The sequence below is a fragment of the Lepidochelys olivacea genome, assembly GCF_965140295.1.
Source record: "Lepidochelys olivacea isolate rLepOli2 genome assembly, chromosome: 27".
NCBI classification, from domain to species: domain Eukaryota; kingdom Metazoa; phylum Chordata; order Testudines; family Cheloniidae; genus Lepidochelys; species Lepidochelys olivacea.
Genome location: NC_140437.1, coordinates 18469101 through 18495421, shown reverse-complemented (window position 1 = coordinate 18495421; position 26321 = coordinate 18469101). Strand labels below are relative to the sequence as shown.

Here is a 26321-nt window from a genome sequence, read left to right as displayed (position 1 = left end):
GTGGGGGTGCTGGGAGCTAGGACTCCTGGGTTCTCTCCCCCGAGGGGGGGTGCTAGGAGCTAGGACTCCTGGGTTCTCTCCCCCAGTTGGGGGGGGTGTGTGTTGGGAGCTAGGACTCCTGGGTTCTCTCCCCCAGCGAGGGGGAGGGAGCTAGGACTCCTGGGTTCTCTCCCCCGAGGGGGGGTGCTGGGAGCTAGGACTCCTGGGTTCTCTCCCCCAGTGGGGGAGAAGTGGGGGTGCTGGGAGCTAGGACTCCTGGGTTCTCTCCCCCGAGGGGGGGTGCTAGGAGCTAGGACTCCTGGGTTCTCTCCCCCAGCGAGGGGGAGGGAGCTAGGACTCCTGGGTTCTCTCCCCCGAGGGGGGGTGCTGGGAGCTAGGACTCCTGGGTTCTCTCCCCCAGTGGGGGTGAGGGGGGGTGCTAGGAGCTAGGACTCCTGGGTTCTCTCCCCCAGTGGGGGAGAAGTGGGGGTGCTGGGAGCTAGGACTCCTGGGTTCTCTCCCCCAGTTGGGGGGTGTGTGTTGGGAGCTAGGACTCCTGGGTTCTCTCCCCCGAGGGGGGGTGCTAGGAGCTAGGACTCCTGGGTTCTCTCCCCCAGTTGGGGGGGGTGTGTTGGGAGCTAGGACTCCTGGGTTCTCTCCCCCAGCGAGGGGGAGGGGTTGGGAGCTAGGACTCCTGGGTTCTACCCCCGTTTGGGGGGGGTTAGAGCAGGGGGCTGGGAGATACTGAGGGATTGTTTCTAATGTTTTCCATGGGGCCCGCCCGCCGTGGTACAGCCCATGCCCCCCCCCTCCCGATCCCAGTGGTATGATCCCTTCCCCCCTCCCCTCGCTTGGTACATCCCAAGGCGGGTGAGAAAACGGCGTTCGCTTCAGGGGGCGGAGTCTCTTGACGTGGGCGGGGCCCCGAGCTGCGGCGGCCTTGTGGGCGGAGTCTGAGAAAGTGGGCTGGGCTTTGAGCCCGGACACGGCCCTGAGGGGAGGAGCCTCCTGGAAGGGGGCAGGGCAAGTGAGCGGCGGGGGCGGGGCGAGCTGGTTGGCGCAGGCGCAGAGCGGACGGGGTGCTGCGGCCTCCAGGTCACCTGAGCGCGATGGATGAGGAGTGAGTAACGGGGCCGGGGGGTCCGGGGCTGGCCCCCTCCTGGGGGAGGGGCGAGGCGTGGGCTGGGAGGGGGGGCTCCGGGGCTGGCCCTCTCCTGGGGGAGGGGCGAGGCGTGGCGTGGCGTAGGCCGGGGGGGGCTCTGGGTCTGGCTCCCTCCTGGGGGAGGGGCGGGTGTGGGCCGGGGTGTGGGGCTGGCCCCCCTCGTGGGGGAGGGGCGAGGCGTGGCGTAGGCCGGGGGGGGCTCTGGGTCTGGCTCCCTCCTGGGGGAGGGGCGGGTGTGGGCCGGGGTGTGGGGCTGGCCCCCTCGTGGGGGAGGGGCGAGGCGTGGCGTAGGCCGGGGGGGACTCCGGGGCTGGCTCCCTCCTGGGGGAGGGGCGAGGCGTGGGCCGGGGTGTGGGGCTGGTCCCCCTCCTGGGGGAGGGGCGGGGTGTGGGGCTGGTCCCCCTCCTGGGGGAGGGGCGGGTGTGGGCCGGGGGGGCGGGGTGTGGGGCTGGCCGGGGGGCTGGTCCCCTCCTGGGGGAGGGGTGGGGTGTGGGGCTGGTCCCCCTCCTGGGGGAGGGGCGGGTGTGGGGCGGGGGGGCGGGGTGTGGGGCTGGTCCCCCTCCTGGGGGAGGGGCGGGTGTGGGGCGGGGGGGCGGGGTGTGGGGCTGGTCCCCCTCCTGGGGGAGGGGCGGGTGTGGGGCGGGGGGGGCGGGGTGTGGGGCTGGCCCCCTCCTGGGGGAGGGGCGGGTGTGGGGCGGGGGGGGGCGGGGTGTGGGGCTGGCTCCCCTCCTGGGGGAGGGGCGGGGTGTGGGGCTGGCCCCCTCCTGGGGGAGGGGCGGGGCGGGGCAGGGTGTGGGCCGGGGGGGGCTCTGGGGCCTCCGACAGTGTGGGAAGCAGGTATATGGGCTGACTGCCCTGTGGGAGAGGGGTTTGGAGGGCCTCTGGGTGTGAGGAGAACTGGGGCAGACCGATCTGTCTGGGGGCTGGTTGCGGCTGGGGTATGGGGAGTGGATTGGTTTGGGGTTCGTCTGTGGGGTTTGTTTAAGGATGTCTGGGATGGGAGGCTTAGGGTAGGTGTGGTGGGGAGAGTGGGGTGCTGGAATAGGGGGTACCTGTGCAATTGGGGGGGTATTGGGAAGTTGCTGAGCTGGGATGGCCTCCTGAGGTCCCTTCCAACCCTGACATTCTGTGACTCGAAAAAGTAGCCACTAATCTGTGGTGCCTCCATTTCTGGCTGACCAGTTTGAAACATGATGGGCCTTATTCGGGGGGGAGGGATAGCTCAGTGGTTTCAGCATTGGCCTGCTAAACCCAGGGTTGTGAGTTCAATCCCTGAGGGGGCCATTTAGGGATTGGGGCAAAAATTGGGGATTGGTCTGAGCAGGGGGTTGGACTAGGTGACCGCCTGAGGTCCCTTCCAACCCTGATATTCTATGGGGGGGTCAGATTGCTGCGTGCCATCATTTTGCCTCCAGCTACCGGGATGGCACCCTCACCTGTCCTATTTCCTTCGTTTGGAATCTGTAACTAAAACATCTGTGTGTCTGGGCAGTAGGTGTCTGCTGTGCTTTTGACATTGTTCCTTCACTCCTGACTTACTGGGGCTAGAACATGGGCTGAAGCCGAATGATGTTCCCCACTGTCACATACGCACGTAACGCCCCACTGTGCTTGTGGCTGACGCTGCTGCTGACTCTTAATTACAGTTAAATGCCCCTTTGAAATGCCCCTTTCTTGGTCTAACTCTTTGGTTTCTGCCAGGTAGTTTATTTTAACCCCATCACTCACAGGAGGCTTATTCCAAGCAGTAGGGAAAGCTGCCCAGGGTGCTTCTGAGGACGTCTAGTTTTTTAGGTTTGAATGGCAGTACCTCTTGTAAAAGAGATGTTTGAATGCTGGGGAACTATATCTTTGAAACTGTACCACAAGGGGAATTGGACCGTTAAATCCCAGTAGATGAAAGGAAAACAAAAGTATAACCTGAAAACCTACTTGTATGCCTCAGAATCCTAATTGTCCAAAGACTTCTGTATTGTTACAACGGGATCCAGGCTGCCTGGAAGTGAGGGGATCGGATCCCTACCTATGTCGCTGGGCTCTTGGGTGAACTGGAACAACAATAATACAAACAGAAGGGTTAAATGATGAACCGGAATGGACTGTAACTCACTGCAAAGGCTAACCTGACTCCCTGGGACAGTCAGGCTTGCACCTACAGTTTGCATGAGATCAGAGCCTTGTTTAGTGTTGCTGCAGTGTGTTTGTGTGTGTGTGTTAGAGAGAGACACCGCTCCTTCCATTAGATAGGAGAGCAGGTTCGTTCACAGTTCTGCAGCCAGGTTTGTTACATGCATGTTGTGATCATGTCTCCCACCCCTAAGACTAGATCCGGAGGAAATGTGCACAGTTGGCACTGGGTGAACTTTAAGGAGGTTTAACCCTGCAGAAGTATGTTTTGTAACCCTGCAGTCCCTGGGGACAGCCCCGGACCCTCTTCTTGGTGTGTGCGATTGGCTCTTAGTTTTGATTTTTTTGCTGCCTCAGGGAATGTTTGGCATCTTTAATAAATAACCCTTGGCTGTGCACTCCTGAGGAGGAAAATGCTAGTGGGGGAAAGGTCCCAGCTGAGCTAGGAGGGTCACCTGGAGGCACAAGCTGTGATTCCAGTCTGTGTATAATGAAGCCAGTGTCACCTTTGCCTTCAGTCTGTTACTGCCCGGGGCAAATGGAACAGAGGAGCTGCTCAGAATATTTAATGAAGTGAGCTGTCACTCACGAAAGCTTATGCTCAAATAAATTTGTTAGTCTCTAAGGTGCCACAAGGCCTCCTGTTCTTTTTACGGATACAGACTAACACGGCTGCTACTCTGAAACCTGTCAGAATATTTAGTGGAAAAAGAGGTCACCCAGGCTCATGCTGTTGGGACCAGGCATTCTAGGGGCACTGATAGGTGAGGCCCCTGCCAATGAATGATCTGTCCTGAGCACACAGTGCCCTCTTGGCTCTAAGAACTTTCTGTGCCTCTCTGAGGTACAGTTTGCACCATAATTGTTCCCTAAACAAACAGAACCAATGTGGCCCGTGCAGGCAGTTAAACTTGGTGATGCACTGAGAATCCCAGCACTCTGTTTTTGTTAGGAAACCCCTTGTGTTTGCGAAGAAGCACTCTGCCATTCGGGTGCTACCCTTTCTGTTTTGTTTTTCAGGAAAATGGAAATCCCAACTCCTCCAACGTCTAAGTGCAAAATTATTTACTGGAAAAGGAAAGTCAAGTCTGAATATATGCGTCTTCGGCAGCTCAAGAGGTTTCAGGCAAACATGGGAGCGAAGGTAGATATGTTCTCTGGGGCCAGACCTCGTATGTATACACAGGAATATCGAGTAGGAGTAGGGAGATTATATGTATTTGGCACTGTTCTGAGGGCTGCTGGAACACCGTGTCCAGTTCTGGTGTCCGTAATTCATGACATAAGTTGAAAAATTGGAGAGGGTTCAGAGGAGAGCCATGGGAATGGTCCCTTCAGGCTTTATAATCTGTGGAGTTTTTTCTAATTGTTCACATTCTGCTGTTAGACTAGACCGTGATCGGTGTCTGTGTGTGGCGTAGATAATCTTTCTTTGATGTTCCTTGTGACAGAGTGGTCTGGTGATCAGGGACTAGAGAGCCTAGGTTCAGGGCCCTGCTCTGCAATACACTTTCTGTATGACCCTGAGCAAGTCACTTAGTCCCTCTGAAACTCAGTTCCCTGTCTGTAAAATGGGAAGAATATCCTTCCTTGCCTTTGCTGAAAGTGGCAGCTGTGTTGACTCTATAGCCTGCTGTGTGTCACACATTTGGATTTCAGTAACTTGAGTCTAAACTTGCTTTGAGGATTGTAAGCACTTCTCTCTCTAATTTCAGGCTCTGTTTGTGGCCAATTTTGCAAAGGTTCAAGAAAAAACTCAAATTCTGAACGAAGACTGGAAGAAGCTTCGAGTTCAGCCAGTCCCACTAATGAAGCCAGGCACTGGGCACCCTTTCCTGAAACAGGTACAGAAGAATGAGGTGGAAATGGCAGGGCAGCCACACAAGCTGATTACAACCCAGGGCTTTGCAGGGAAGGCTGAAGAGGGCTGTACCTTTCTTCGCTCTCTGCGTGTCAGTCTCTTACTGCACCTCGTGCTCCCCCCAGGCTGCAGAAATGGGGGTAAAAAGAAAACCCTGTGGCTAGTGTCCAGGGAGGACTGTATGTGACTGTAAAGCTCAGCAGATCAGTAGCTGTACCTAAGAGACGGGATCAAAATGTATGTTCATGTCTTGCAGTCACTGTGTCTGAGCTGCCCTTTGCTTACTGTCCCTGTGTTTGTTTGTTCTCCAGTGTACCGTTGAGAGCAATTACCCTGGATTCCCAAACCAGACCATCTTCATGAGGTCCCTAAACACAGTAGCGTTGGTGCCTATTATGTATTCCTGGTCCCCTCTTCAGCAGAATTTCATGGTATGTGAGAGCGCATTGTGGTGTGAGACTTTTGAGACGATTAATGCGTCATCCCTACATGTTTGCGGTTGCAGATACCTTCCTCAGCCTGCTCCTTTTGAGTCTCTTGCTGCTCCCAAGGCGTTGGAAGGGAATGTTTTTGTCTCGTGTTATGCTGTATCCCTTAATAGCAGAGCTGGCTCACCAGTTCCCCTGAAATCCCAAGGACTGGCCAAGCCTGACTGCTGCCTTTGCAGGATTCAATGCCTGAATTTAGTGGCTGATTTTAGTAAACTGTGGAATTGTTTCTGTTTAAAATAGGGCTGTTGATTCATCACAGTTAACTCACACGATTAACTAAAAAAAAAATTAATTGTGATAAAAATATTAATTGTGATTAATTGCACTGTTAAACAATAGAATACCAGTTGAAATTTATTAAATGTTTTTCTACATTTTCAAATATATCGATTTCTGTTACAACACAGAAAACAAAGTATACCGTGCTCACTTTATATTAGTTTTATTACAAATATTTGCACTGTAAAAATGATAAACAAAAGAAATAGTATTTTTCAATTCACCTCATACAAGTACTGTAGTGCAATCTCTTTATCATGAAAGTGTAACTTACAAACGTAGAATTATGTACCAAAAACCCTGCATTCAGAAATAAAACAATGTAAAACTTTAGAGTCTACAAGACCACTCGGTCCTACTTCTTGTTCAGCCAATTGCTCAGACCAACAAGTTTGTTTACATTTGCAGGAGATAATGTTGCCTGCTTCTTGTTTACAGTGTCACCTGAAAGTGAGAACAGACGTTCGCATGGCACTGTTGTAGCCAGCATTGCAACATATTTACGTGCCAGATGTACTAAAGATTCATACGTCCCTTCATGCTTCAACCACCATTCCAGAGGACATGTGTCTCTGCTGATGACGGGTTCTGCTTGATAATGATCCAAAGCAGAGTGGACCGATGCGTGTTCATTTTCATCATCTGAGTCCGATGCCACCAGCATTTTCTTTTTTGGTGGTTCGGGTTCTGTAATTTCTGCATTGAACTGTTCCTCTTTTAAGACTTTTAAAAGCATGCTCCACACCTTGTCCCTCTCAGATTTGGGACGGCACTTCGGATGCTTAAACCTTGGATCGAGGGCTGTAGCTATTTTTAGAAATCTCACATTGGTACCTTCTTTGCATTTTGTCAAATCTGCTGTGAAAGTTTTTCTTAAAACGAACATGTGCTGGGTCGTCATTCGAGACTGCTATAACATGAAATATATGGCAGAATGTGGGTAAAACAGAACAGGAGGCACACAATTCTCCCCCAAGGATGTCAGTCACAAATTTTAATTGACACATTATTTTTTTAATGAGCATCATCAGCATGGAAGCATGTCCTCTGGAATGGCGGCTGAAGCATGAAGGGGCATACAAATGTTTAACGTATCTGGCACGTAAATACCTTGCAATGCCTGCTACAAAAGTGCCATGCGAACGACTGTTCTCACTTTCAGGTGACATTGTAAATAAGAAGCAGGCAGCATTATCCCCTGTAAATATAAACAAACTTGTTCGTTGTAGCGATTAGCTGAACAAGAAGTAGGACTGAGTGGACTTTAGTCTCTAAAGTTTTACATTGTTTTGGTTTTGAGTGCAGTTAGGTAATCAAAAAATCTATATTTGTAAGTTACACTTTCACAATAAAGAGACTGCAGTACAGTACTTGTATGAGGTGAATTGAAAAATACTATTTCTTTTGTTTTTTACAGTGCAAATATTTGTAATCAAAAATAATATAAAGTGAGCACTGTGCACTTTGTATTCTGTGTTGTAATTGAAATAATTTTCAAATATATTGTAGAAAACATCCAAAAATATTTAAATAAATTGATTCTATTATTGTTTAACAGTGCAATTAATCGCGGTTAACTTTTTTAATCACTTGACAGCCCTAGTTTAAAATAATTAAATGTTCAATAAATAAGTCAGGCAGCTCCTACCTTTGTGACTGACCCCCCCAGCGGTGCTGCTGAGGGTTAGTTGAGAGAACAGGACAGTGCAGAATAATTGAAATACACTTTCAGGCACAGCATTAATGCTGTGACCTTCTTCGTTTAAAATTATTTATGAGGCAAACGTCAATCTGTAGCTATTTCCTACTGGCCGTTTGCTTGCTGCAAGAGTGTACCGATCTGCCTGCTGCAATAACTCTCTTAAGGCCAGTGGGGAGCAGCTCTGGCAGAACCGAGTGACGAAAACCGAGTGTAGCACGGGAGTATGCAGAGTGCCTTTGTCCCCACTGCATGTAATGAGAGCATGCTCCTCTAGTGTGTACTGTATTTCAGACAGGGCTGAGTTACCGTGTGCTCTTGGTTGTGTGCCAACCCAGTACTGTCCCGCTCATGAGCCCCCTGATACTTATTTGACCACTTGCTCGGCTTTATCCTGTGTCTCTGAACGTCTCTGAGCTCTGGAGACACGACCCTTCTGTGGCAGGGGGTATGTTACAAACAGAGCACCTCACAGTGTTCCGGGTAGCAGTGAAGTCTGGGAAGGGTGAGTCTTTGCAGCCCCGCATGTGAACGGGAAGGGGCAGTCACAAGGCTGCCCTCTGACTGGCTGTCGGTGAGCGCTAGCTGCCTGACCTGTTTGCAGGTGGAGGATGAGACTGTGCTGTGCAATATCCCCTACATGGGAGATGAGGTGAAGGAGGAAGATGAAACCTTCATTGAAGAGCTAATTAATAACTACGACGGGAAAGTTCACGGCGAGGAAGGTAACCTGGGCACAGGAGTGCTCTCCATTTCCCACTGGACGGCTTGCAAGCAGGGAGCATGGCCAGGCTTTCTGAGCAGCTGAGGAGGCAAAGAGCAGTACCAATAACCAGTCTCTGCCGAGGGTCCCTTAGAATAGGGAGCATGTAAAGCAAGAGCACCCCTGCTGGCCTGGTCCCATCTCCCTGCCCTCAGCTCTGCCAGAGCACCTCAGGCCCAACCTTCCGCGTCCCAGGCAGGTCCAGCCCTGGGCCTCTCTTGAGCAGCACTGCCATTTGTATAACGATGGCAGATATCCATGAAGGGTTAGGGTGAGACAAGCAAACTCATTTCACTTGTGACCTGAGCCAAGACCTGAATCCAGTTCTTCAGTGGTGAAAAGCCTGTGTGTTTTCCCACCAAGCTGCCTAGCCCCTCACAAGGCCCTGCCTGGAGGTAGGAGACACTGAAAAGCTGTCTCCCATCCCACGCCCCAAATGGCTTAATTAGTGAGTGTCTGTGTCTATAGCAAAAAGAAAAGGAGGCCTTGTGGCACCTTAGAGACTAACCAATTTATTTGAGCATGAGCTTTCGTGAGCTACAGCTCACTTCATCGGATGCATTCAGCTCTCGAAAGCTCATGCTCAAATAAATTGGTTAGTCTCTAAGGTGCCACAAGTACTCCTTTTCTTTTTGCGAATACAGACTAACACGGCTGTTACTCTGAAACCTGTGTCTATAGCAGTTACTACTCAGCTGGGAAGAGGGGCTGGCTCTGTTGCTCCATGTGTTGGCTGCCAGGTGTGATTAAGAGTGATGCACAGTCAGCATCTCCCCACCTCCCCAAACACACCCTGCCTTGGCAAAATCCTCTCGTGAAAGCGCTGTTCCTAACAAGCAGTCTGTCCCGTGGCTGACTTAGGGTTGCCACCAAACCCCAGGCTGGAAGATTGCAGCACGCCCACGAAGCAGCTGATATATTGCTGTGTTTCAGAGATGATTACAGGGTCCGTCCTTATCAGCGACGCTGTGTTCCTGGAGCTCGTTGATGCTCTGAATCAGTACTCGGATGAGGAAGAAGAAGGGCTCAATGACTCGGAGGGTAAACAGGAGGATGGGAAGGAGGAGCTGCCAGTCACAAGAAAAAGAAAGCGAACCACAATGGAAGGTGGGTTTGGCAGCAGAAGCTGGGACAGTCTCTGGTGGCCTCCATCCTCCCCAGCAGTCACTGTGCCCTCCTGCACTCATCATGTTGATTGCTAATAAGGGTAGTGAAGTGCCAGGTAGAAAGTTCCGTGGCCTGTCCTTGATCCCCCTGGGATGCTAGCTGGAGTGTTTCCGTGGAATGGGTTGCAGTGGGAGGAAGCTAGAACAGTGGGATTTTCACGTGTGCTGTGTAATCGCAGGAAGCTTTCGTGGCAGATTTCATCTCGGACTGCTGTATGTGGTGCTCTGAGTGACACTAGTAGCAGGGAATATCTCTCGTCTCAGCTGCAGAGACTCCACAAAGTATTAGGTCTTGGCGATCGCAGCTAACACATCTTCTTGCTGATACTTTAGTCTGGTTATGAAACATCCAAGAGTAAAACCTGAGTCCAAGCAGAGCCCTGCTTCTCTAAACCCCTCTGGCATTTGGGGAAGGGTTTTTGTGCACTCAGTCCCCTTGCAGCACAAATTAGTAATTTTTCCCTTATGAATCATCACTGAATCTCACTGATGGCATTGCTGGTGGGTAGAAGGGGCACCTCTGGAACTGTGTGTTCCTTATGCTAGCTGTTGGATTAAGGAAGGATTCTCTGTTGGATGACTGTGTGATCGTCTCTCTGCCTTTTAAAATGGGATCCAAAGCATCCCTGGAGTAACCCTACCCCTAAAAGGGAAAGGTGCTTTCAAGTCCTGCTTAACTTAAGAATCTTCTGTCATTTTGGTTTAGGCAACAAAAAGTGTTCAAAGAAGCAGTTCCCAAATGACATGATCTTCAGTGCTATTTCTTCAATGTTTCCTGAGAACGGCTTCCCGGAAGACATGAAAGAGCGGTAGGAGACATTCCTGGTTAAATTGTCTAGCAGAATCAGTTCCAGTTTTTAACAAAGATACTTCAGCAAATAATAGTACGTTAGTCTGACTAGTGCAGTAGACCTGTATCTGCCCTGGACAGTGTCAATGTTCAGGGAAACTGCACCTCTGTTCCCCCTCCAGGGTCCCTTTAGGGCACCTACACTAGACTCCCGGTTTCTCAGCTGTCACCTCTCTTGGCTAGAGACCCGTGTCTCTCTCCCTCCTGATGGGTTTTTCCAGGCTGCACGGTTCCCTGCCTGTGCTATGAAATCCTCCCCTGCAAGGCAGACTGCCTAAAAGGCCAGCGTCTGTGCTTTGCTTTCTCTCCAGAGGCAGTGAGCACTGTCATTGCCACAGTTACAAGTTCCCACACTCTTTATAAGCAAGCACATTTATTCTTAAGGTGAAAGTGTTACAGAGAAGACATGCTGAAAACAAGAAAAGAACCTAGACACAGGCTAAAGCTTACTAGAGGTCATGCCAGCTAGAACCTTGGGCTCTGGTAGTGTCAGTCCTTCAAAACTCTCACCTGGGTTTTCCCCAGGGTTACAAGTCTCATTTACAGAACCAGAACAACAACGAAGATTTCAGGATTTGTGCTGGAAATCACTTTAGATAAGCTATTACCAGCAGGACAGTGGGGTGGGAATAGGTATTGTTTCATATTCTCTGTGTATATATAAAGCCTGCTGCAGTTTCCACGATATGCATCTGAGGAAGTGAGCTGTAGCTCACGAAAGCTCATGCTCTAATAAATTGGTTAGTCTCTAAGGTGCCACAAGTCCTCCTTTTCTTTTTGCGAATACAGACTAACACGGCTGTTACTCTGAAACAAGTCTTTCCCTTATGTAGCTTGGCCTCAGTAACAGGTGATCAGCATACAATGGCCCACCCCTCAGGGTTTAGCTTCCAAAGGCTGGGGTTTGGCATAACCAGAGGTGGGGAATTTGCATTTACCTCCCACTAGCTATTTCCCCAGGAAAACCACTTCACACTGTTGCAAGAGTCCATTCTTGTCTGGGCCATTGTTCAATATAGTCCATTGAACCCCCAGGCCTCTCATCTGTCACATCTGCCCCCTGGAGAGGCTCTGTACAATCCTGGCCCATAAAGCGTTCATTTCATACAATGGATCCCAAAAACGCTTAAACTTAGTTCAATAAGGTCTCCCAGGATATTGCAATAAATTGCCATGTCTGTCACACACTGTCTCTATGGGAGGAGGGGAAACACTGTACAAAGACTTCTGGGAAATAGAATGAAAGTAGCCTAATGAGAACTTGCTAGGAGAAAACCCAAGTTCTGACTGTTTCAACCCCCTGAACTCAGCCCTGTTGTACTGAGCTGATCAGCACGCCGAGCGGCTAGTTGCAGTGACATAGAGCAGTGTGTCCAGACACTAGGAAAATACACATGCATGTTTTTTTGGTTTTTTTTTTTAAACAGGTACAGGGAACTTACTGAACAGTCTGATCCGAACGTGCTGCCCCCCCAGTGCACTCCAAACATTGATGGGCCATGTGCAAAGTCAGTCCAGCGGGAGCAGTCCCTGCATTCTTTCCATACGCTCTTCTGCAGGCGTTGCTTCAAATATGACTGTTTTCTGCATCGTAAGTTGAGACCCTGGGGGTTCTGGTGCATGTTGCACCATTTCCACCCCTTTCTTTACCACGCCTCACACTCCAGACTATACTGGGCAGGTGCCTCTGCCTTTCCCTGGTGCTCTGCACTGTGTGGTATTGCAGTCCGGAGAGCCAGATTGACAAAGACATTCAGGCACCTAAAGATGCGGATAGGGACCTACTTGCATTGTTAAAGTGGCCGTGAGTCTGTATCTTCCCCAGCGATCTCCACAGATGGACGTGTCAGCTGCAGTAGATTGGAGTCCCAGTCCTGCTAGTCCTGCTGTGTGAGCCCCCTTGTTCTGCACCGTGGACATGGCACAGCACAGACCGGACGCACATTACACTGACACTGGTCTGCCCCTGCCCCCACATTTTACTACTTTATCGTAACGAGTCGCTGGGCCCATTCCTCCAGCGTGTCGTGCTAAAGCCTTGTGAGCATTGCTTTGCCAGTTAGACCTGGAGCTTTGCTGTTCCTGGGGGTCACTGCGGAGTTACAGGAGTCTCTTCAGCTAGACTCTGTTATTAAACACTGGCATACGACCATGAGTTAGTATATGTGTGTCAGTTTAAAAGTAAACCTTCCCGTTAAGTCTCTTTTCCAGGAATGGGAGGTGTTCGGGTGTCCCAACATCACAGATCTAGGTTTCCTTCCATTGTGAGTGGGCGGGGAGGCCAGGGGCTGTGGCTAAGTTGCCTGGTAGTGTAGGACTCCTGGTCAGTGCCCATGGTGCCTGGTCAGCATTGCATTTCGGTGCATTTCAGCACCTTTCACCATGCATGCTGGGCCGTCGGCTGCCTCCTCTACTGTGGGGACGAATGAGCCTCTCAGTTGGAAGGTGCCTGGTGCTAACATGATGAAGGTGGCTTGTATTTTTCAGCTTTCCATGCGACTCCTAATGTCTATAAACGGAAGAACAGAGAGATCAAGATTGAGCCAGACCCCTGCGGGACAGATTGTTTCCTTTGGCTGGTAGGTTTTTGGGATACTCTCCTGCCTTACCTGCAGGACCAGCTGGTGCCTTTGTACCGTTCCAGTGATCAGACAGAGTTGGTGAGCACAAGTCCAAATAAAAACCTCACTTGAGACCCACGTTAACGAGCCTCCAGCCACGGAGTGTTAGCTGGTCTCAAACGGGTGAGGCCCTGCAATACTGGGTGGTACCACAAGACTGTGCAGTGTTAGCATGGGAAACTGTGTTTAAAATAACCCGGCTAGGTTCCCTAAATCCAGCCACCCGTCCCCAACCCCCACAGCCAGGGGCACCAGCTGAGAGATGAGCCAGCTGTGGAAAGGACTTAGTGCTGGACATGCATACAAGGGGACGTGGTCTTTGCCCCTGGGAGCTCACCCTCTAGCTGATGCTGCACTAGCTGGAGGTGTACAGGGGAGCTGTCTGGGGACAGGAGGAGAGGCCAGGGGCTTCTGGAAGCACAAGGCAGTGGAGATGGACAGGTTACAGTGTGAGAGGCTCACCAGGAATAGTCTCACTGCAATGGAGGTTGCAGAGACTCGTCACCCACAGGATTTGTAGGCACCTCGCCCAGAGAGCTGAGGGTCCCTGCTGCAGCGCAGAGCCCTGGGCCCGTGGAACAGAGCTTTGTGCGTTCCTTGCGTGGCTCTCATTTGCCACGTGCTGTCTGATTGCAGGAGGGAGCCAAGGAGTTTGCAGTGCTGCACAATCCCAGGTCCAAATGCTCCGGTAGGCGACGCCGTAGGCACCATGTGGTCAGTGCTTCCAGCTCAAACCCCTCGGCCTCCTCCACCACTGAGACGAGGGAGGGAGACAGTGACAGAGACACGGGCAACGACTGGGCCTCGAGTTCCTCAGGTATGATGCCTGGGAGCCTCCGCATTTCCATAGACCCTCCCCACTGCCATCTAACCAGGCTGCTGCAGACCTGGCACTGGAGGGTTGCCAAGGCAGGTTTTCCTGGCTGCACCGGCTAGCCTAGCTCCTCTCCCTCCTTGGCTCAGCCCTGTAGGCAGGGGGAGCAGGAGCAAACGGGCTTATCAGAGCATCCCCTTCTGTCCATGCATCGAACACAGGCCTCTGCCACGGCTCTGTGTGTCCGGCCACCGCGAGTCAGGCCCCCTCTGAGAGGGGGCTCTGGGGTAAGAGTGCTTCCCTGCCAGCGGTGCCACATGGCTTGGTCTGGGGCTCAGGGCCATGGAACAGAGGGAGCAGCTTGCGTGATTCTCTGCTGCCCTACACAGACAGACACACGGGGTGGTGCTGGGCCTGGCGGGAGCTCTGCTGGGAAGATTGCCACGGGTGAGAGGAGTTGGAGGCAGGAGTAAGGAGGGGGACCATGGGAGGAAGGGGCTGGCTCCTGGCAGACCCAGACTCCCCAGCGTGGGTGTCTTGTGTATTTGTTGCTGCCCTGACTGCTGTGTTTCCTGTCATCTGGGTCTTGTTAGAGGCCAACTCCCGAAGCCAGACCCCCACCAAGCAGAAGGGCAGCCCTGCCTCCTCTCAGCTCTTTGTGATGGAAGCGCCGCAGGAACTCATCGAGTGGACGGGGGCTGAGGAGTCGCTCTTCCGCGTGCTCCACGGCACCTACTTCAACAACTTCTGCTCCATAGCCAGGCTGCTGGGCACGAAAACCTGCAAGCAGGTAAGGCCTGGCATCCTCGCCTGGCCACTTCTGGGCGGGCGGGACAGGAGGGGAGGGAGTCTTGGGAGCCTCGCTTTCTCTTGCTTTGCCTTCTGTGCCACAGACAGACCAGAAGAAATGTGCCTTGAGGGGCCAAGTGAGGTAACTGCATCGTTTATCTGCCCAGGCTGTGCGAGGGGCTGGTGCCCAAGGAATTGCTTCCTTGGAGTGCCATAGTCTGTTGTTTCCTCTGCTCCGTCTCGGAGGATGCCGGCTGCCTCTTTGGTCTGGTAGCTTCCCGCTCACCTAGCTGTTCCTGTTTGACGTGTCAGTCACGGTCGTGAGGGAGGAGCCTGGAGCGGTGCAGCTGCAAAGCAGTTTGCTTGTCCTAAGGATAGTACCACAAGGCCCTGGATTCTGCCCCTGCCTCCGACCCACTAGCCTGCTCCTGATTCTCTGCAGAGCTGAGGATTTGGTGCCTAGTACCTGTGTCCTGACACTGTTCAGTCTGCCTCCACCATCCCACTGCCCTGACTGCTTGGCTCTGGTTTCAGCCCAGCTGGCGTGCTCCGCTTCCTTTGACTGTGGAGTAAACTCGAAGGGATGTACAAGGCCTGGATCAGGGCTTCCCCTGACTCTTCTCTTTCCTGGGCCGGGCCAGGTTTTCAGAGGGCCATGTGTAGACGAGTACCTGCCTGCTCCAGCATGCCTGTGTGCAGACAGCTGTGAGTGGGTTTTTAGGAGGCCCTTTGAAAATGCCGCTCACACCCTTTAGCACTGCAAAGTCACACCATGTACATTCTCCCAGCCTGGAATCCCTTTTGCTGCCCTTTTGGGATTTTTCCATCTCCCTTCTGAAGAATTAGGGACCCCAGACCCAGTGGCGGATTCCACTCGATGTGCTCACGCAGTCACGAATCCGTCTTGGCTGGGTTCACAGCTACGCGTGGAACCAGGTGCAGAGGGAAGGAGCATGGGAAAGAGGGAGCCGCAGCATCCTGGGCCCAGCCCAGGCTTTGTGAGGATGAGCTTTCATCGCTCAGCTCTAGGAACATCGAGTCTCGTGAAGTTTAAAGTGCTGGATGCGCACACGCTCCATATGGTGAAAATCACTGCAGCCCCCAGCCCAGCTAGCTGCAGCCTGTCATTGCCCAGAGCTGTCCCTGCCCTGCCATCATGCTGGAGCTTCAAGGGTTGGTGCTTCTGATGGTCCCCCGAGGACGAGCTCTGCAGGGAAGTGTTTTGGCAAGAGGGAGGGGTTTGCTTTCCAAACGAACAGCAGCAGCAATCTCCACTGGCTCAGTGAGGGCAAGAGCGGGCGCCTGGCCTGTGGGAGCTGGGCCTGTCCTCCAGGGTATGATTTGAAGGAGCTGAACTCTTTTCTACAGGTCTTCCAGTTTGCGGTGAAAGAATCCCTTATAATGAAACTGCCGACCAGCGAGCTCATGAATCCGTCCCAGAAGAAAAAAAGAAAGCACAGGCAAGTGCTCCGCGAGCTTGTCTTGTTCTTAAAATGCTGGCAGAGCCTCTGCACACCCGGCTGGTGTTCCCGCTAATCCACACCTGCCCAAGTGGCTGTGAGCATGGGGGGCTTGTGCTGGTGGCTGGGAATTGGTCCCCGGCCTTCTCTCTGCCACTGCTGCGGTGTCCGTGGGCCCTGGTACCCAAGGCGCTGGCAATGGCTTGGTAGCCACTGAGGAACAGCTGCCTGGGAGCGTCAGTCCCAGGAGCCTCCCTCCAGGCCCAGCTGGAAGATGGCTGGCTTCTAACCATCTTCTCATGCACTTGTTCTGATCCACCCTGCCAAGCGGTTTGTCTCCCGTGGGGTTTTGCTTGACTTTAGGGTTTGCCCTAAGGAGCGTCTCTCCTAGACGTCTGATTCTGTTCTGCCCTCGCCTCTGTGATCAGTAGCTGATGGTTATTAGCACGCAAAGCTGACAGGCTGGCTGAGCTCATTGGGAGCCCCGAGGGTCCAGGCACAGACGCTCTGTTGGCCGTTCCTCAGGTGGGCGCCCGTTTCCCACGTCTCTGTTTCTCTTTCAGGCTGTGGGCTGCACACTGCAGGAAGATCCAGCTGAAGAAAGGTACCGTGCCGGCCGTGATCCGGGGGCTGCTTGCACGGCCTGGGTTTGAGAAGCATCAGTGCGCGGTGTAGTGCTGAGCATGTATCCAGCCTGCCAGCTCGAGCTGTGAGCACCAGGCCAGCAGCAGCCACAGGGGCCGGTGCTATTGTTGGCTCCCCGGCTGCACCTTGTTTGGCTGCCTGTGAAGTTCCCATCTGCTTGTGGTGGGGCTTTGTCCCGGGGGTAGCGTTCTGGGGTGGGGTCGGTGGCGCAAGCTCCCTCTCGTTTCCAGGCGGAGGCTTGGAGCAAGGGCCGGGGGGTAATGTGGGCTGTTCAGGAGCGAAGTAAACGGATCATGTGCTTGTGATCCCGGTGCAGTGTCTGTAAGGCCTTCAGCACAAGGTGCACGCTTGCCTGCTGCTGGGCTGCCCGCCCTCTGCTGGCAGACTGGAAATGGCAGGCTCTGATGCTCCAGAGCCTGGTGCCCAGTGACTCCTCGTCCATGGGTGTGTGCGGGGCATGGGCTGTAACCGTGGCATTTCCCCTCTTCTTGCAGATAATTCTCCTACCCAGGTGTACAACTACCAGCCCTGCGACCACCCCGACCACCCCTGCGACAGCTCCTGCCCCTGCATCATGACTCAGAATTTCTGTGAAAAGTTCTGCCAGTGTAACCCTGACTGTAAGGACACAGCTGAGACGGCCGGGCACAAAGCCCGTCGCCCTGCTGCCGGCACAGCGGCGCGAACAGGGCGTTACAGCGGCTCCCCCGCGTTCCCGCATCAGGCAGCTCGCGCAGGGTGGCTGGAGTCTAAACACACGTGGGCTGGCTAGCCGTCTGCCCAAGTCAGGGGAAGTGGCGTGTTCTGTGGTAAATCGGGGGCTGTCAGTGGGTAATGCGCACTTCCATAGTGACAGGCTTCAGAGTAGCAGCCGTGTTAGTCCGTATCCGCAAAAAGACCAGGAGGACTTGTGGCACCTTAGAGACTAACCCATTTATTTGAGCGTGAGCGACAGCTCGCTGCATCGGATGCAGAGGGGTGCTGTTGGGTGGAGAGAGGGCAGCAGGGAACATGCCTGCCTGCTGCTGCCGGCGGTGCTCTCCGGGGGTTTGCATTATTCCCTTTGCAGTGCTGTCTCTCCTTCCTTGGAACCTGAAAACCGTGTCATGTGTTTACTGGTGCAGAGCCCCAGCCCTGCTTCCCCTTGTTCCCTCATCAGGTGGGCTGGCAGGGCAGCTCTGGGCAAAGGCAGGCTGACCTGTCTCCGTCTGTGGGATACTTTCTCAGCGTGTTACCCCCCTGCCTCAGCAAGTGACTCTCACTGGTTCACTCCCTGGCTAGCCACCTCTCTTGGATGGTCAGACACAACACATCCTGCAGCTTGGCAGGGGGTCAGACTAGATGACCCTTACAGTCTCTTCTGACCCTGTGGTTCTGTGACACCCCCAAACAATCTCCCCAGGATCACTTGATGATGACCTGTTCTGTTCATTCCCTCTGGGGCACCTGGCATTGGCTGCTGTCGGAAGACAGGATACTGGGCTAGATGGACCTTTGGTCTGACCCAGTGTGGCCGTTATATTCTTATGCCAGTCCCCACTTTGCCTTGCAGGTTAACACTTGATGCGCTCAGTCCTCAAAATCCTCCAAAACTCCCCCTGTGGTATCCAGCCCCTGTCGGTAATTACCAGGTTCCCTCGTCCCAAGGGAACAGTCTATGCACCAGCTTGTTTAATTCAGCTGAGGGTTCACATTTGACTTAATACCACAGCACTGAGACGGATTTAAAATAAAATCCAAGGATCAGGTTATTAACAAAGAACAGAGTTTCAAAGACTCATGTGAACAGTGAGTGAGAATATTGGAAACACGTGTGAGTATAACACGCTTCTTGGAGTTTTAACTTGAACAGGCTGAATTCCTTGTCTGAAGTAAGTTCTTGCCTTCCAGTGACTCTAGCTCCCATGGGCGGGACCCAGCGCTCGCCTTCCTGCTTCCTCAGTGATGGGGGGTGGTGCTGACTCTGCCCTCTAGTATTTGAAGTGCATCCTTTAGCTATGCACCCCCAGATAAAACTCTTTGCCCCGCTGCTTGGTGTCCTGCATGCTCCTTTCCTGTTGACTTGGGGTGAAAACGTAGCTCCCATGTCTTTGGCTTAGAATGGTTAATGTCCATCTGAACCAAGGCTGGAGAATCAGCATCCGATGCCTGGCAGCAAACTTGTTCGTCCCCGCTCTGCCTCCAGAGCACATGTTCGGGACAGATTTTCAGCGTGCGCGTGGCCCCGACACATCACCCGGAGGTACCTCCTGCAAGGAGTGTGAGGTTGTCTGATGTAAGCATTCATTGGACACCTCCCACGCCCTTTGGAATAACCGGTGTGAAAGCAGCGGGTTAGGTGTAGAGAGTTTGTCAGGCCTGAAAGGCAGTGCTGGGACAGGAGAGCGAACCCACTGAGGGGTTCTTTGGGCCACACCGAAGCTGAGCAGCCTCTCCAGCTGGGATGTGTCTCTGGGGTGGAGTCCTGGCGTTTGAGGCCAGCAGGGATCCTGTAGCCTGACCTGTGTAATCTGGGTGTCTCTCGCTGCAGGTCAGAACCGCTTCCCGGGCTGCCGCTGTAAGACCCAGTGCAACACCAAGCAGTGTCCATGCTACCTGGCTGTGCGGGAGTGCGACCCTGACCTGTGCCTGACCTGCGGGGCCTCGGAGCACTGGGATTGCAAGGTGGTCTCCTGTAAGAACTGCAGCATCCAGCGCGGCCTCAAAAAGGTATTTGCTGTACCCCTCCCCCCGTGTGCAGAGCAGCCAGGCTGGAGAAAATCCACCCCTGCTGCTCTGTCCCCCGTGGGCTTCCCCAGGCCGCAGCCGCCCCAAAGATCAGGCCCGAGGTGGGGGCTGGGCTGTTCCCCAGGCTCCCAAAGCGTTTTCAGATTCAAAGGCAGGGCTTGAACTAATGTGAAGCAGGAAGAGGCCCCGGGAACTGGAGCTACCTGGGGCTAAGCGTAGGAAGGGACAGAACTCAGGGGACGCGGTGAGATCCTTAGAAAACAGGCCAGGGTTCAACGGAACTAATGAAGCTGCAAGGAAAGTGGCTGTAAGAAGCCGGGGGCCACTGCTCACAGTGGATGGCTCGTAGCCATCCTTCTGTCCGGGGCGTTTGTCGTGTCGGATGGTAACTCCCTGAGGCTGGGACTGTGTCTCGATGGGGCCTGATCCCGGTCAAAGCTGGACACAGCGGTAATACCAGCAATGCATAAACGGGCACTAAGGAGCAGGGGAGCCGATTTCCCGGGGGGCTCTGGGCTTGTCTGCATGATGTCGGGGCGTTTTCCTTCCATTGCGCACCCTGCTGGGCAGCAGCTCTGCAGACTCAGCCAAGTCTCTTGCACTCTAGCATTTGCTGCTGGCTCCATCAGATGTCGCTGGCTGGGGGACGTTCATCAAGGAATCTGTGCAGAAGAATGAATTTATCTCTGAATATTGTGGTGAGGTTAGTAAAGCCGTCTCGGCCCATCCCCACGTGGTCCGGGGTGACACAGACGTGCCTAGCTACTGTTCCTGGGGCTGCAGCCCCACAAGTGTCACAGTACCGGTTAACAAGCAGTCCCTGCCCTCATGCTGTGGGGCAGTGCATGTGGCATGTAGCCTCTAGCAGGATTTTCTCAGCTTTCCCCACCCTCAAAGATGCATAACAATGAGTGAGGCTTAAACAAATAAACCCCTTAACCCCAGGGGCCCAATGAAGGCTAAGGGGAAGGGCTGGGACAGAGCAGGGCTGGGTCCTGGTCCAGACTCACTGGGTGTCCTTGGGTGAAGTTTGTGAAAATGGCCTTGGATTGGGGAAACAAGTTTTCAGGAATCCAGCCTGAGCCCCCACAGGCAGGGTCTGTGGAGGGGGCTGAGCGACCGCCCATTGAAATAGCTGGGAGCTGTGGGTGCTCGGTATCCTCTGCAGCTGTGGCCCTAGGGCTGTAAATGGGAAAGCTGCTCCTGTCTCAGTGGGTAAAAGCACTCAGCCCCTCCGAGGACACGCATTGTCTGAATGCCTGGCATGGCAGAAGTGGAGCGTGTGAGTCAGGCCTCATTTGACGTGGTCGGCCATCTACAGAGGGAGGCTATGATAAAGGTCCTGGCCCTGGCCAGCGGTGCAGAGGGAGGCTCTCCCTGAGCAGGCCAGCTGGCAGACTCTGCCCTATGCAGAGGGGCTGTTCCCTGGCTCTGGAGAGTCCCATCCCCTGGGACACTCAGTGTAATGCCTGCCCATTTCCCAGCTTATTTCTCAGGACGAGGCCGACAGGCGAGGGAAGGTCTATGACAAGTACATGTCCAGCTTCCTCTTCAACCTCAACAATGGTAACTTCCCGGGCGGGGACCCAGGTTCCTTAGGGTCATTCAGGGCAGGGCCTGGCTGTGGGGAGGGAGGAGCCCACAGCAGCTATGCCTGGAGGAGTCTCCCAGGCTCGACACTGGCTTGGCCCAGGCACTGTGCTTTCGGGATCACCTGGGGTGTCTCACAGCTGCCACAGCTCCTGGACACCTGCCTCTGCAGTGCTGGGCCAGGCTGGTCTGACACGCCACTGTCCAAGCTCCCTGTAGCCACCGGACACTTGGCAGCGCCAGGGGCTCAGTTGCTGCTCGGTGGTCTTTGAGGACAGAATCGAACTCTAGAAAGGCAAAGCTGCGAGCCCCGAGCCAGGGCTGGAGAGTAGCCGGTCCCGAGGGATTCGCTTCCTGAGCTCACGGCTTGGCTCCGGGCTGTAGAACCAGGCAGTGAATGCGATCAGCCCCCGGTGGTGCTGGGATCAGTGTCGGAGTAGCCAAGGGACGTGACTCCATTACAGGGTTTCGGGTGAGCTGGGGGATCTGGCCCCAGGTGTCTTTTTGTGAGGAATAAATTCCTTACGGGAAAGACCCTCCAGAACCCAGGAGGATTTTGTGTGCCCGGCTCTGAAGAGCAGCTGAGTGCAGAGGCCATTGCACTGGTCTGGCTCTGGGGCAGTCTACCCGACTCTCTGAGTCTCTCACCCAGCTCTGGAGCTAGATGGGGGGACGCTGAGCCCCAGAGCCGTGGGGGAGAGGGGAGAGACGTCGAGCCGAGCCCCAGAGCTAGTGGGATCTTGGTCTGATGGGAATCTCAGGGTTCTGTGGTTTCCTTTCCTAATAGATTTCGTTGTTGATGCCACCCGCAAAGGAAACAAAATCCGCTTTGCCAACCACTCTGTGAACCCCAACTGCTATGCCAAAGGTGAGAGCCCTGTGCCCAGCTGCAGCCAGGCCGGTCGGGTGACCAGATGTCCCGTTTTTAAAGGGACAGTCCCGTTTTTTGGGACTTTTTCTTATACAGGCACCTGTTAGCCCCCACCCCTGTCCCGTTTTTTCACAGTTGCTGTCTGGTCACCCTAGACAGGGAATCCCCTACTGTTGCTCCAGGAAATGCCCATGGAGCCCTGGGTTACGCAGGGTCTCCTGAGCCTCTTGGAAGCATCCTCTGGGTCTGTGAGCTCTGGAGGGGGCTGAACGTCAAAGGAAAGGCCGAGCGTTGGGTTTCCGGGCACTCCCCTGCAGTTGGGCCCTCCTGCTGCTCAGTGGGAGCTGAGTGCCCGGAGCAGAGCCTGCTGGCCAGCCATGCCCCCAGGCGATTCACCAGCGCTCAGGCAGGCTGGTGGGCTGTGGTGCTGCGGGAGAGCCGGGCTGGGAGACGAGCCCTGACTCCTTTCTCTGCCGCAGTGGTGATGGTGAATGGAGACCACCGGATAGGAATCTTTGCCAAGAGGGCCATCCAGGCTGGGGAGGAGCTCTTCTTTGATTACAGGTGAGCCAGGGCCTGGCCGCTCCGATGCATGGTGTGAAGCTCTCCAGAGCAGGGGTCTCCAACCTTCTTATGCCCAAGATCACTTTTTGAATTTAAGTGCAACCCAGGATCTGCCCAGTCCCTCCCCCAAAGTCCCGCCGCACTCACTCCATCCCTCCTTTCTCTGTCACTTGCTCTCCCCCACCCTCACTCACTTTCACAGAGCAGGGGGTTGGGGTTCGGGAGGGGGTGCGGGCTCTGGGCTGGGGCCAAGGGCTTTGCAGTGTAGGAGGGGTCTCCGGGCTGGGGCAGAGTGTTGGGGTGTGGGCTCTGGGAGGGAGTTTGGGTGCAGGAGGGGGCTCCGAGCTGGGGTGCAGGAGGGGGTGTGGGGTGCTGGCTTTGGGAGGGGGGTCAGGGCTGGGGCTTGGGGTGCAGCGCTTGCAGGCAGGAGCAGCGCGTGGAGGGAGACGCCTGCCCCAGAGGCCACGCTGGCCACTTCCTCACTGTGCCGCTGGAGATCGTGATCGACCGGTTGATGACCGCTGCTCTAGAGACGGGCTGTGGAAAAGAGGCTGCTGGGGAAGCGATTATGCACCGGTGTCCCTGTCGTGCAGGTACAGCCAGGCCGATGCCCTGAAGTACGTGGGCATAGAAAGGGAGACGGATATCATCTAGCCCCCTGCGGGCGTGTCCCCTGCTCCTGGCTGCCGCGATGCCGTGTCCATTCCATGCTCCGTCGTTGCTGCCCCGTTCCCGTTGCTGTGTGTCCCGAGCGCTCCGTTCCAGCCAGGCGCCTGGGAGCAAAGCCCAGGGCAGGAGCAGGAGCCAGACGCTGCCTGGGGCTAGCAGGAACCTGGCTCGGTTCCAGGGCAGGTGGGCGCTCCTGGGCTGGGACGACTCCAGAGACTGAGGCTGTTGGACTGGAAGGAAGAAGAGTGGCCAAGAAATGCTCAGTCTGTTTCTAAAGCTGCCTGAGCAACCAGCTGCATCTGGAGCTAAGGGACCTTGGAGCGACCAACCTGCATGCGGGGAGCAGGTAGCTGGTGCTTGATGTTACTCTGCTCACAGCACAGCCGTTGGAGTGAGCTTTTAGCCCTGGGGCGACTGTTGCTACCTTTCGGTTTCCTTCCATGCTGAAGTGCTGGGGACTAGGCTGCTAGCACATGGTCAGACCCCGTGGAGGGTCAGTCCCGCCTCCCTGCGGCGCAGTTCCAGGGGCCCCAGGCGCTCGCTGCTGCCTGGCGAGAGGGGGGAGCCGCCCAGCACAGCGTGTGGAAGAGTCCGCCGGGGTGAGGAGCCATGTTGGTCCCGTGATGCGATGGTGCCAGGAGGAGCTGTGTGTGTATCTGTCGTGGGATTGCCCCAGGAGATGGTGGGAGGGGGCAGGAAACGTGAGGCCGGCTGGGGCGTGGGAGGCCCCAGCTCCCACCTGCCTGGCTCTGCAGACCCACAGGTGCGTGATGTCTGTTTCTGCCTCTTGTGCTGGAGGGGCCCTTGGAGCCTGGTGTGTCGCACGCCCCCCTGCTGTGCAGGCGTGGGGCGCCACGGGCCGCGGCTCCAGCTCCCTGCGCCTGGGGTTAGGGGCAGGCACCCTGGGCCCTTCCCGAGTCAAGCCTTCAGGCCATAACAGGAGGGCGGGCCCTGCTGGGATGGCCCCTCTGGGCTGCGGACCCTTCTCGGCCCCTGGTGGCTTCTGTCCTGTTAGCCAAGTGAGTGGTGCAGACGCTCTAACCCGCGTCTCGGTAGGGCCGAGCAACTGGCAGTGCCGCCAGGCCTGGGACTCGGCTGCTTCACTCCCCATCCTCGAGAGGGGCTTTCCCCTTCTGGAGCTGCCCTCCTGTGGGGTGGCATCAGCCCCAGAGATGCCACGCCAGAGCCAGCCAGCACTGCGAATGCTGGGCACTGAACTACCGGGCACTGCTCCACGCTGACCAGCGAGTGGGGCTGGGGCCTCTCTGGGGGGCTGCCAGGCAGCGTAGGTCTGCTGGGGCTGGAAGTGTGGGTCTCCCCGGGAGATCAGAGAGCTGCTGGCCCGCAGATCGCCGGCAGCGCAGAGGTTCCAGCCTGCCCAGTGCTGGGCTGGGTGCTCCAGCATCGGACTGTTGAGCCGGCAGGTTCCCCTGGGCCAGGCTGACCCAGCAGTACCCCTAAGGCACTTTACGAGCCCTGCGTGGCTCCCTGCTCCAGCCTGGAGCCTCTGCCATTGCACAGAACTCGGGGGGTGGCGTTTGGATCATCGAGAGCTTTGCCTGCTGTAAATATGTTGCTGACTGCCAGCAGATCTGTCGCGCCAGGCCCTATCCTGGCAGTGCAGACCCGAGGGGCAGGCTCCCCAGAGATGGTTCCTGGACTGGAGAGCAGGGCAGGGTCTGCTCTCAGCACCCCATGCAAAGAAATCAAGTGAGCACTTTAAAATAAGCCTCCCACCCAGCCAAGGGGCTGGGACCAGGGCTGTTCCTGGGCAGCTCTGGGTTTGAGGACACACCTGCCAGCCCAAGGTACCATCCTTCAGTGGGGCATGTTCCCGTGTCCCTCCCTTCCCAAGCACAGCTGGCGCTGGGTGGGGTCAGTTCAGACACCAGGGTCTTGACCTGGAACAGGAATGAAAGCAAGGGGTGGCTCGTGCCTGGGGAGAGGGGGCACAATGTTCTGGGGCTGACACACAGTGAGAGGCACCCAGGGGGCAGGGCCTCCAGCTAAGGGCAGTTACCTTACAGGTTTCCGGCTCCCAGTGCCCCGGCTGGTCTCCTCTCCAGGTCACTCGGTGCAGGGTAGCATCCATGGGAAATGCCTGTGTGCTTGGGGCAGGGGACTGGCAAGAAGCTGGGTGGGTGTAACAGAGCTGGGAGCTGGGGCAGGTCCAGGAAGATCAGCCTATCGGCCCAGCAAACAGCTGAGCCCCATGGCTAGCTTGGGTCCCGAGAGCTGGATCCTGAGTGCCAAGCTGCCGTGGGCCAATGAGGCCACGAGAACAGAGCGCAGGGCTTAGCTGAGTCCATTCGCTGGCCGATGCCCTCGGACTAGACTGGGGCGGGAGCTGGCCGTAGCACGCAGGCCAAGGGGCAGCTGGCTGAGCACTGTCTCGCTCTGGGCGGAGGGTGCAGGCAGGCTGGAGGAGAGCCAGGGTCTTGGGCCTGGCGCCTACTGTCGCAGGCTTGTTCCTGTTCTCCAGCACCCAGGCATCTGGTACTGCTGCTAGCAGCTGCGTGGGGCCAAAGGCCTGTCCTGCCTGCGCGGCTTTCCGCCCAGGGCTGTTAGGCCCGTCTCCCTCCCTGGGGCTGGCAGGACTGTGAGCCTGGGCCCCCTTTGTGTCTCACCGGGAGAGCCACCCCTCCCTGGCACCATACCGCCTGCCCCAGCTAGTGGCTTTGTGTCTGTGGTCTGCTGCCCGTGAATTATATGCACTTTAAAACTGATGTGGCTTGTAATCTTTGTCCGAATAAAGTGGTAGTGAATATCCTCGCTGGTCTGGCCGCCAGCCTCCCTTCTCTTACACCAGCCTGAGCAGGAGCTCGCCCCTGCGCCCGGCTGGCGGCTGTGCTGCGGCCTGGATGCACCAGAGCGCTTCAAAGGAGCGGAGAGCGGCCGCTGGCTTGGCTTGGCTTGGCTTGGCTCTGGTGAGAACTGCCCTGCTCTGGAGCTGCCTGGCTGCGGTATTGTTCTGCTCTCGCCTGCGAGCTCGGAGCAGGCCTGACGGGGCTCACAGCAGCTAACTGCAGTAGGGGTGGGGGGCACAGTGGCGCCTGGTGCTAGGGCTGGGCACAGAATGGGGCTATAGTCTGAGGGGCTGGCCCTGTTCAGTGACCTCTGTCTCTGTGCCCGCGGGGACAGGGGCTTTGCCCTACCTGGCACTCCAGTGACTAGCGCCCCACCAGTAGCCGCAG

General features: G+C 55.5%; 1 protein-coding gene across 1 annotated transcript; it reads left to right on the top strand.

Annotated features, from left to right (window-relative positions):
• Positions 1–1043: 1043 nt before the first annotated feature.
• EZH1 (enhancer of zeste 1 polycomb repressive complex 2 subunit) lies at positions 1044–25853 on the top strand. Its single transcript, XM_084615678.1, has 20 exons — positions 1044–1099; positions 4289–4412; positions 4984–5112; positions 5441–5560; positions 8203–8323; positions 9295–9468; positions 10234–10336; positions 11805–11968; positions 12865–12956; positions 13635–13815; positions 14406–14602; positions 15970–16061; positions 16625–16665; positions 17201–17326; positions 19237–19415; positions 20041–20136; positions 20918–20999; positions 21811–21891; positions 22374–22458; positions 23052–25853. The coding sequence occupies exons 1-20, from the start codon at positions 1089–1091 to the stop codon at positions 23110–23112; spliced, it is 2259 nt and encodes a 752-aa protein (XP_084471804.1). The 5' UTR covers positions 1044–1088; the 3' UTR covers positions 23113–25853.
• The last annotated feature ends 468 nt before the right edge of the window (positions 25854–26321 follow it).

What these genes read in the sequence shown, in the direction of transcription:
- EZH1 (XM_084615678.1), top strand. An exon ending in CTCTTCAGCAGAATTTCATG is followed by an intron (nt 5,561 to 8,202) that starts GTATGTGAGAGC and finishes ACCTGTTTGCAG; the next exon opens with GTGGAGGATGAGACTGTGCT. An exon ending in TCTCTGAATATTGTGGTGAG is followed by an intron (nt 20,137 to 20,917) that starts GTTAGTAAAGCC and finishes CCCATTTCCCAG; the next exon opens with CTTATTTCTCAGGACGAGGC.